The sequence below is a fragment of the Cebus imitator genome, unplaced genomic scaffold (assembly GCF_001604975.1).
Source record: "Cebus imitator isolate Cc_AM_T3 unplaced genomic scaffold, Cebus_imitator-1.0 Scaffold166, whole genome shotgun sequence".
NCBI lineage: Eukaryota > Metazoa > Chordata > Mammalia > Primates > Cebidae > Cebus > Cebus imitator.
The window spans coordinates 2,225,335-2,236,632 of record NW_016107481.1 but is presented as its reverse complement, the minus strand read 5'-3'; the positions used below and the strand labels follow the sequence as shown (position 1 = coordinate 2,236,632).

The 11,298-nt window shown below is 41.8% G+C and overlaps 1 protein-coding gene and 1 long non-coding RNA gene across 2 annotated transcripts in view; one reads left to right on the top strand and one right to left on the bottom strand.

The window, feature by feature from the left end:
- The window catches only part of EPHX4 (epoxide hydrolase 4), a 36,029-nt gene extending 25,922 nt beyond the window's left edge, over positions 1-10,107 (bottom strand). Inside the window, exons 1-2 of the mRNA XM_017544146.2 lie at positions 9,776-10,107; positions 7,581-7,666 (exon numbers count right to left, since the gene is read on the bottom strand). Of these exons, the coding sequence (XP_017399635.1) occupies positions 7,581-7,666; positions 9,776-10,006 (317 nt within the window). The 5' untranslated portion in view covers positions 10,007-10,107. The remainder of the gene's footprint in view (positions 1-7,580; positions 7,667-9,775) is intronic.
- Positions 6,285-9,359, top strand: LOC119473540. The gene is made up of 2 exons (XR_005202758.1): positions 6,285-6,396; positions 8,199-9,359. It is a non-coding gene; the product is annotated as an uncharacterized LOC119473540 (long non-coding RNA).
- Positions 10,108-11,298: the final 1,191 nt, after the last annotated feature.

The window sequence follows — 11,298 nt, the reverse complement described above, 5'->3', positions numbered from 1 at the left end:
AAATCAACCATCTTACATCAACAGAAAGATTATCAGGAAGGGTGTCAGACACATGGTTGGAATTATGAATGGATATAGAATTTTTGACCACTAGGATATTTATGATTTATGAAAATCTGCCAAAGCATTACCAACTAAGATAGATTTGAAAATGTTAACAAAAAAACAAAAACAGAAAACAGAGCAGCAACAAAAAAGACAATGTTAATAAACATGTCTTTTTTGGCTAGGCTGTAATGTTAATCTTGTCTGTGGGTTGTAACAAATAAAGCAGCTTGTTTCTTTAATGATACACATCTGTCAACACATGTGATTGTATTATTTTCTCATTTGCGTTACTAAAATTTTGAATTGATTTTTTATGTTTTCGTAAGTGGAGTCTAATTCTTTCCTCTTTATAATCCATCACACCCAATCAATAAAGTTCTATGCATTTAACCTCTTAAATATTTATTTAAACACTCCTGTCTACCGTACTATCATTACCTTAACTCAGGCCTCCATTTAGGCAGCAGCCTCTTGCTTCGTCTAAGTGCATCCCTTTCATTCCCCCTCTGCTCTATCTTCAACAAAACCAGAGGGATGTAGCAAAAACAACCAAACTTGTCATTTCCCTGCTGAAGATCCTGTCTTGACCCCCTGTGACTCATAACGTGAAGCTCCAGCTCATTATTCTAGCAGAAAAAATATCTGAAAGATTTGACTATTGCCCACTCTTCCAGCCAGAGTACTTTACCTTCTCTGTCATTTGCTTTGTAACAAAAAGCGAACATCTCTACCATTCTTACTACATGCCAGGCCCAATTCTAAGTGTTTCTTGTATGGTAATATTGATCTTCAAAACAATACTATGAAGTAGGTATTATTATTATCTTCATTTTACAGATGAAGAAACAGAAGGAAAGCAAAGTTAATTGAAGTACCAAAGGTCACAGAGTTAGCAAATAGCAGAGCCAAGATTCCAACCCAGGGAATCTGGCCCCAGAGTCCATGTTACACTGCCTCTGCAGCACTAGGTTGAAATAGGTGAACAAATAGGGATATCGGTTTTTGCTTTTATGACTTTGTTCATGTGGTTTCCTTTGTCTGAAATACCCTCACTCCCCACCATTCCCCTATTACCCCACAATCCCTGACTCTTCAATTAACTCCTCATCACATTGGGCATCTCCTCTTCTAGGAGACTTTCCAGCTCTTTCCATTACAGCTGGGGTGGGCGAGCCAGTTTAGTGCTTTTGCACTTGTATGTACACTTTTCAGTGTGGGGGTACACGTCACTGTTGAGACCTAGCTCTTCCACGAGATTGTTTCCTGGGTTGGCTATGAGAATATCTAGCCCTTGTAGGTGCTTAATAAAGATTTGTTGAGTGAAAGAACAAACAAATAAAAACACAGTAATGATAGTGCCAGAAGTATCAGTTGTGCAGTAGGAATTTTGTCCCAGTTCAAACCTTGAGACAATGACAGCTAACGGTCCCAAATTCCTATTGGGGAATTTGTATTCAGTTTCTGTTGAACGCCACATTGTTTCAATACCTTAAGGGTCCGTGTCTTCATTTAGAATTTAATTAGCTATTTCAGGGTAGAATTTGACTTAATCCTGCAACATTTTACATTTAAAATTGGATTACAGACACCTGCATGTCATATCAGAAATAATTTAAATTGACTTAAAAATAAATTCAGCTACTTCTTTTAACAATGAGTGAAGCCAAACAGTATCATAAACAATTCTAAGAAATAGGGCAACTGCATATTTTTAATAAATTACTAAAGAATAATTTTTAACTGTCATCTTCTGTGTTCATAAATAATACACATTTGATTTACACATTAGCCTTAAACTGAAAAAGAGAAGTCACGCCAGTATTAGGCTGATGGACATATCATTTATGTAAATAAAGCAAAAACAATCGGGCCGGGCGCGGTGGCTCAAGCCTGTAATCCCAGCACTTTGGGAGGCCGAGGCGGGTGGATCACGAGGTCAAGAGATCAACATGGTGAAACCCCGTCTCTACTAAAAAAATACAAAAAAATTAGCTGGGCATGGTGGCACGTGCCCGTAATCCCAGCTACTAAGGAGGCTGAGGCAGGAGAATTGCCTGAACCCAGGAGGCGGAGGTTGCGGTGAGCCGAGATCGCGCCATTGCACTCCAGCCTGGGTAACAAGAGTGAAACTCCGTCTCAAAAAAAAAACCAAAAACCAAAAAACAAACAAACAAAAAACAATCTCCTTGATATAGGAATGAAACACATTACAAAAGCAGTAACCCTGAAAATATTATAAATAAGCAAAATTATTTTCATCCACATTGCTTTTTTTTCTGGTAGCTTTAGTTATAGCAGAGGACACTCAGGAAAAATAACCAATCTCTTTCCCAGTGATTGCTTTTTACCTAAGGAGGGCTCCTGGTTTTACCAGGCTAGCCTATCCACATTCAGATGTAGACTATCCTCCTCCTCTTCACCACAGAGAAAAGCCGCAGTTGTTGGTTTCTGCATTCAGCTGCATGATGGAGGGCCCTCACTCGCCTCAGCACTTGAGTGATGACGCATACATTCCATACAGCTGGAGATGGAAGACGACTCAAAGAAATTGCCTGCTTCAGCTCAAAATATTTTTAAAGGAGATGCAAATTGGAGTGGAGAGATAGTGGGAGAAAAATCATCCTTTGACAAGTACCCTTATTTGGGGTTAATTTAGTCAAAGGTCCCATAGATGTATATCTTGTTTAATATTTCCTTTAGATTTTAAGAAGACCCAGGATTTTATTGTTGCTGTGTAACAGCTAATCATATATATCAAATATCACCATTTCTGAACAGCTATTCTCAGGAAATGATAAATGCAGATAATATGTTTCATTTGTATGGTGCTTTTCTTTTTAAAAAGCACTTCCACATACATGATCAATTCATGTTTTTTGTTTTTGTTTTTATTGTATCAAATATTTCTGACCTGCTTAACCTATAATCAAGCATATACTTTCATGTGTATTTAGGCAAAACTTAATTGCTAGAGGAATAACATTTACATTTGTAATGTAAATTGAAATTGATTTGAAATATCATGTATGAAGTATTTTTTTGGACTTTAAAATGAAAAAATTAAAATAAAAAAGAGATTTATCCTAAAACTTAAGCCCTAGAGTTTTGTCCTAAATTTTAATACCCCACCCCCTTTTTTTCTATTGATTGTTTCCACGAGCACCTCAATGGATTGAGTAGACCCCATAATGGGTAACATTGGCAATTTGATTAATTGAAAGAAAGACAGAGTGAGCATCAACAGGGGTCTTGGTTTAGAGTAGGCCATACTCCAGAGATATCTGATTACCAAAAATCTCCATCTAGTATTTTCGGATGCTCCCTAAACAACCAGGTAGCTTTCAGATTAATGATCAGCAAAGTTCAATGAATTCAATATTATCTATTTGAGTAGCTGAGCTATCTGCATTTGTAGTTGTTGCTGTTTTAAATTCTAGCAATGTTCTTGCTGAAGTAACAGATGACAGACTTAAGAAAGGGACTCATGCCTATCTATGATCTTCACATATGAAGATCTTAATCTATGGCTTTTCAGAGTAAACATATCTCTAGAAGCTTTCCAAAAACTAAACCATTCCTCACAATTACCAGATCCATTTTGGATAAATTCAAGACTTGACTTTGCTGGAGCAAATGGGAATGATGTACCGGGACCAGTGCTGGACCCCTCCTAGGTTGTTTCATCCCCTGAGGATTCTAGGACAAGAATCACCAGCCATTTCTATTTTGCAAAAGGGCTCTCATGAGGAGTAAATAATGAGACATGACTGTGAAAACCATGCACAAAATCTCTTAGAACATGACAGAGAGCATCTACTCACCTGTGTGAAGGTGACTGTAGGTTCATTTTTAATCTTTGTATATATTGTTCCACATGTAAAGAGGTGAAGTTCCAGAGGAATAAGAATGGACAAATACTGGGGTTGATGTGAGGTAGAGAAAGAAAATAGCTTTTGCCAGGCGCAGTGGCTTACATCTGTAATCCCAGCACTTTGGGAGGCTGAGGCGGGCAGATCACGAGATCAGGGGTTCGAGACAAGCCTGATCAACATGGTGAAACCCCTTCTCTACTAAAAATACAAAAATTAGCCGGGCATGGTGCCGCACACCTGTAATCCCAGCTACTCAGGAGGCTAAGGCAGAATTGCTTAAACCTGGGAGGCAGAGGTAGCAGTGAGCTGAGAGTGCACCATTGTACTCCAGCCTGGGTGACAGAGCAAGACTCCATTTCAAAAAAAAGGAAATAGCTTTCAAATCTTTTATTTTCTTTCTAAAAAGTTAAACACCATCTCCCTGATGCAGATCTTGAATTTTATTTAGGATGATGATTTTAAATGTTAGATTAGGGTATTTTTATATTGCTGGCTGACTTTCTAACACCCTCTTGAATGTTTGTATAAGGTATGAAATTTGAAAGGTAAAAATCCATGCATGCTATGGGATGAGATTACTATAATTCCTATAGAATGAGAACAAACAGCAGAGGTCAACCCTGACTTTCCAGAAAAAGGGGCACCTGACTTCCTGGTACTGCCAATTCAGAAGGGTAGCTATGAGGCTTAAATGAGATGGTATATATAAGACATAAGAGTACCTGGCTCGGGAGGGGAACAACACACACTGGGGCTTGGAGGCTAGGGGGAGGGGTTGGGGAGAGGGAGAGCATCAGGATAAATAGATAATGCATGCTGGATTTAATACCTAGGTGGTGGGTTGACAGGTGGAGCAAACCACCATGCCACACATTTACCTATGTAACAAATCTGCATGTCCTGCACGTGTATTCTGGAACTTAAAATAAAAATAAAAAAGAGAGTACCTGGCTCATAGTAAATGATCAGAAAGTGTTAACTATTATCATTATCATCAGCAAAGTTAGTAAATTATTATCTGATGCATGGATCTCCACGCTGAATGAATGGGAATGAAAGAAGAAAATGAATCTTTACTGAGTATTCACTGGGGACATGTGAAAGATTTTTTCATGTTTTGACTCTCTTCATCCTCACACAACTCTGCAAGATTATTGTAGATGACTATGTGGGGTCCTGTAGCAAATTAGTGGCTGAGCCAGAATGTCCTGCCCATGCTACATTAGGCAGATTTGACCAATGCTTCTGAGTAACATTTTAATGTGAGCTAATCATGACATGCACTCCAAGAGGTTAGTCCACATGCATATGCTTGAATTGCTAATCTACCACCTCATTAAGCTGTCTCCAAATGAAAGAATAAATCAAAGCATAACATGCAAATGACCTATGTTTATTTATGCACATGAATCCAGAAGGGAAAAAAACCTTCATGCAGGGAAAATCTTCTAAGGAAGACTTCTTAATCTGGCAAAATTATTAGCTATAGGTGTCTTTGCCATCTTCCACTCCTTTCTTCAGTGCCTAATACCTGCTACTACACTAATATCCTCAATACATTTATTCATAAAGTCCCTTTCACTCACAAAGTATTAATTAAAGTGGGCCAGGCATGGTGGCTCACACCTGTCATCCCAGCATTTTGAGAGGCCAAGGTGGGCAGATCACTTGAGGTCAGGAGTTCGAGACAGGCCTGGCCAACATGGTGAAACCTTGTATCTACTAAAACTTCAAAAATTAGCTGAGTGTGGTGCACACTTGTAATCCCAGCTGCTCAGGAGGCTGAAGCAGGAGAATCACTTGAACCCAGGAAATGGAGGTTGCGATGAGCTGAGATTGCACCACTTCACTCCAGCCTGGGCAACAGAGCAAGACTGTCTAAAAAAAATATATCTTAAGGTAGTAATCCTTTAGTGCTAAATGCATTTTAAATCAGGATTTTGAGTGACACAAATCTTTAAGACTCTAAAGGAGGCAAGAAATCTGTAATGGTGGAATTCTAGGTATTATAAGATAGTAAGGAATAATTCTGGGGACAGGATATTGTCCTAGATCTTTCAAAATACACCAGATAGTTCTTTGAGTCAACTAAGGGAATTGGGCATTTAAAAAAATCAATTTCCTTACTTATTTGGTTTATGAACTATTTTTTACAGCCCTGTGCTAGCAAAAACTGGTTTTCTTTTTACTACCATGATATGTACCACCTCTTTTAAAGATGTTCATTTAACAAAAAAAGTTTAAACATATGTTGCTTTCATCTGTACTTATTTGGCCTGTTGGGGTCAATAGAGAATAGAACACTCCTCCTTCGGTAACTGCTGTCTGAATGTGTTCTCCCAAAATTTATATGTTGAAGTTTATTTACCTCCAGAGGACACACCAACAAGTCATCATCTTGGACACACAGACATGGACGTCACCAGACTCTGAACCTGCTGGTGCCTTGATCTTGGACTTCCCAGTCTCCAGAATGGTTAGAAAGAAATTTCTATTCTTTTATAAATGACCCAATCTCAGGTATTTTGTTATAGCAACAAAAATGAATGAAGACAGTAAATAATAATTGTATATTTTGGGCTTGAGATTTTCTTCCTAATGTGAACTGTTTAGGTACTTGATTTATCCTGCATTCATATAAACATGTTGCTCTGTTCATAGGAAATAGTTCATTTTCAGTTTCCATGAGTCCTCTGCTCTCTGCCTTCTCCCCCAGCCTAACCAAAAGCTTCCTGACTCCAGGTCTTTGATTTGTTTAAAATCTTCTTTCCCCATCCAGTGTTGTAGTTTGTCTGTAGTAGATACTCTGTACAAACTGTTTTGTTACTATTTCAGAAATTTGAAACATTAAAAGATACTTCTTTTAATCCTCAAAAAGTATATAAATTTTAAATGGTAGCAGGTAGGTCTCTTTAGGAGGAAAACCACTGCTGTGATTCAGCCGCATTTAGGAATAAGAATTTTGGGCACATGATCAAAAAGTAGGGTCTGTTAAAAGTCATTACAAGAGGCTTGGTGTGGTGGCTCACACCTGTGATCCCAGCACTTTGGGAGGCCAAGGTGGGAGGATTGCTTGATCCCAGGAGTTTAAGACCAACCTGGGCAACATAGCAGACCCCAACTCTTAAAACCAAAAAACAAAACAAACAACAACAACAAAAACAAAGCCAGGTGTGGTGGTAGATGCCTGTAGTCCCAGCGACTTGGTAGGCTGAGGTGGGAGGATTGCTTAAGCCCGGGAGGTTGAAGTTGCAGGAGTGAGCTGTGATCATGCCCCTGTGTCCCAGCCTGGGTGACAGAGTAAGACCCTGTCTCAAAAGTTGCCATTATAACAGTATTAAGAGGTGGGACCTTTAAGAAGTGATTAGGTCCTTCGGGCTCTGCCCTTATGGATGGAAATACTGCCATTAGGAAAGGGCAATTTCAGCCCCTTTTGCCTCTTTGCCCTTCCTCCTCTGCCATGTGATGTTGCAGCAAGAAGGCCCTTGTCAGATGTTGGCACCTTGTTCCTGAACTTCTCAGCCTCCAGAACTCTGAGAAAGTAAATGTATGTTCATTATAAATTACCCAGACTGTGATATTCTGTTATAGCAGCACAAAATGAACGGAGAAAATAAGCCAAGTTTTAATGTAACAATAAATATTAGTTGGTAAGTTTACCAGAATTCTGGAAATCCATGAAGCAGCAGCATAAGTGGTTTGCCTCTTTCTCCAGCAGCAACATAGTGAAATCTTAACCCTGAATCCTGAAAGTAGACGGCATGGAATTTTAGTGTTGATTGTCAAAGAAATATATTTAGCATTTCCATTTTACTAAAAAGTAATCACTTGCCTTATTTTTTTAAATTTGTGTACTTACAATATCTTTATGACACTTAATTCCTTTATTTTTTAACATCAAGAAAAAAATGTACTTTTATTAATTTTCAAAAAGAAAAGCAAACCCCATGACCTATTAATAGGGTAAATTGACAGATTCACTTTGTCAACACCCCCTTGACAGTATCTTCTCTTCCTGTTCCAGTACAAGGTCAATTTATATACTATGAGCTTTTGAAGCAATGTCACAATTTGTAATTTTCATCTTACTGTTGGTAACCTTCATCTTACTGATGTGTCACATTTCATTTCCCTCTAATGCTGCAGGACATGTAAATAATTCTAATCTGAATTTATATTTCTGCCATGTTTACCTCTTAGTAATCTACTTTCCTCAGCTTGCCCGTCAAGAGCTGTGCAATCAGTTATATAATTCACACCTCCTTCTCTTATTTTTAGGTCTCTCCTTCCCACATTATTATTTTGAGTGTTGCATGTTCTGTTCCCCTTGCTGCCTGCTCCTCATGTCATGTCAGTGTGCATTTCTAATAACAGAATGCCCTGAGTACTCAAGACTTCCCTCTGTGTGTGGGAGACAAGAAGACCCAAGGAAAATTTTAAAACATGGGAATGAGACAGGAAGTCAAGCAAATACTAAGCAAACTGAAGGGAGGAAAGTAGAGGGAACAGCAAGAAAAAAGCAAAAACCTCTGAAATCAAGCAAGCTAGGAAGAAACCAAGAACAAAAAGCTGAACATAGACATTGGGTTTTGAATATCAGGCAACTCAGGCAACTGAGTTTTCAGATGTGAAAGAATCATTTTACAGATTGAGGCCCAAAGGTGGTAACATGGATCATAAAATGGTTGAGAGCAGGACTGTGACCAGAATCTCCATCTTGACAACTCCCAAGACAATTTTCTTTCCACTCCTTCATTCTGTCTTTGGGGAAGCTCTTTAGGTGGCCAGAGACAGAGTAAAGGCATTTTGTGAAATTCCAGATGATTCTTATACTACTTTTACTCCTCAGGTTGGACAGAGATAACAGATCTGACTTTACCCTCAGCTGCACAATGGCTTCCTAGAGGTTCAGTAACTTATTTTATTGATGGTGAGTCTTGGAGGATGAAATGCCATGGGCACTTGACTGGATTTAATTAACAGATACTTTATTGCACTGACTATGCACCAGGCACTGTCCTAGGTTTTTCAGTTTTGTTTTTACAAATATTAACAGATTTAATTCTTGTGTGGATCCCATGCAAGAAAAAAGTTCTCTTGCCCTTCTGAACTTCAGCTGCAGGGCAATTTAGCTCCTAACAGAAAATCAGGACTTGGTGACTCCCCTTTTATGAGGCTGGGTTTGAAAGGCCTGTGAGTCACACTGCAGGGAACTATTTTCCTCCACCACCTGGAGCCTCAGGAAACAATATCTGTGGGCTGTGAGGAAGCTTGAACAATTAGAGTCTGCAGGCATGGCTGGATTTACCTTTGATTCCTTTCCTCTGGTCCCTGACTTCATAAGTCTGCATTCCTCCCTACAAACACACACACAATTTACTTATTGTTTCATGCTACCTAAGTTGTCTGTGATCATAATAAACTAATGACTGCCAAAGACTTATTCTGTTTACTCTTATTATCTCTAAAATTGGGCAAGAACATCCTCCTGAGACATTAGGGTGCCACAAGGAACAATTCCCTACAGTTGATCTGAGCTCTAAAGGGCAAATGGGTGACAGGAGGCAGCTTCCCCTTGCAGTAGGAAAAAGCAGGATTATTCTGGGTTGTGTGGGGTCGGGGGACAGTAATAGAACAGGACCCTGATTAGAGAAGCGCGCGCGCGCGCGCGCACACACACACACACACACACACACACACACACACACACACACACGGCACACAGGGACCCGACCCCTCCCGCCGGGACACTAGGGGACGCTGAGCCGGCGTCTCGGAAGGAGCAGCCGGGCGCCCCCTGCCCTCGCGGCCGTCATGCTCCCTCCCGCTCCCGCCAGGCCCGCGCCGTCCTTCACCTTGATCCGCACGTAGCAGTGGGTGCCCAAGGAGGGGTCGCTCAGGCAGGCGGGAGGGTGCTCCCGGGCGGGCCGCCGGAAGGTCTGCGCCGGCCCCTTGCCGAGGCTCCACAAAAGTTTGAGCAGGTGGATGGAGGCGCAGAGCCCGCAGTAGCAGTAGACCAGGGACCAGAAGAGCAGGGACCGGAGCGTGAGCATCAGGCGGGGCAGGCAATCCCGCAGCTTCGCCATCGGGCGGCGGCGGCGGCGGGGCCCACTGCCCTTCCTCGGGAGCCGGCGAGCGAGCGCAGCTGCGCGCCAGGCCCGCCCGCCGTCGCCGCTCGGCGCGCGCCTCCCCCGGCCCGGGGCGGCCGGCGTTGCGTGTCACCGCTGCGGCTCCGCACACGCGCCGCGCCCGGTCCGCAGCGCGCAGGACAGAGCCGGGCCTGCGAGGTGCTCCGGGCCGGGCCAGGCCGGGGTGCAGAGCTCTGCCGTCTTCCGCGGAAGGCGAGATCCCGTTTCAAAATCGCCAAACTGTGGGGAGGATGAAGGCGAGACTTTCCAAACCATCCTGGGCACCAGGGAAGGAAGCGCCACTTGCTTTTCTTTGTTCAAGCAAAACTATTTCTAAGCCCACATGCTCGTGTGTTACAGTTCAGGGACACAGGTCAGTGGCAAACGACCATGCTATTATACCCAAAGAGATTCCTTATAGTACAAAATTACTCTGCACTCTGAAAGATACCAACCTTCCTCTTCTCAAAATCTTTCACGGAGCCATAATTTCTGTAGAAATCCGCCTATGGCTTGCCTGGCTCAGCCACAGCAAACTTACAGAGAGCTGCAACCTCAGAGATACAACGAATGCTCCAATAACGTGAGGCCGCAGAAGCCTGGCCAGGAAGGCCGCACACCGAAGGGTTCCTCCAAGCACTGGAAGCCGTGGGAGTGACAGTCCTCCATAGGTGTCTCAGCCTCAGCACCGATGTGGCCACTCTTGTCCTGACCAGGGTTCACATCCTTCATCGTCCAGCACTGTCAGAATTTCATTAAGCCATTGTCCTGATCATACAATATCAGGCGCCAGGCGGGAAGGAGCAGTAAGCGATGTTTGTACTACATTAAGGACACTTTTACTTTATTCCTGACAATCTTCTGAAGAGATTGATTCTCCAGGGTTCAGGTGATCCTCCCACCTCAGCCTTCTGAGTAGCTGAGACTACAGGTATGTGCCACCATACCTGGCTAATTTCTCTATTTTTTGTAGAGACAGGGTTTTGCCATGTTGCCTAAGCTGATCTTGAATTGCTGAGAACAAAGGTTTATGTCTTCCTCCTTGCACCATTGATTATGTATTATTTATGTATTTAGCAATTTTCCTATTATAATTTTCAGTCACCCAAAGTTTTAACTTATAACACATTACATTTTCAGAGATAAGGGTCTTGCTATGTGGATCAGGCTGGTCCTGAACTGGCCTCAAGCAATCCTCCTACTTTAGCCTCCCAAAGTGCCGAGACTACAAGCATGAGGTACTGTGCCTA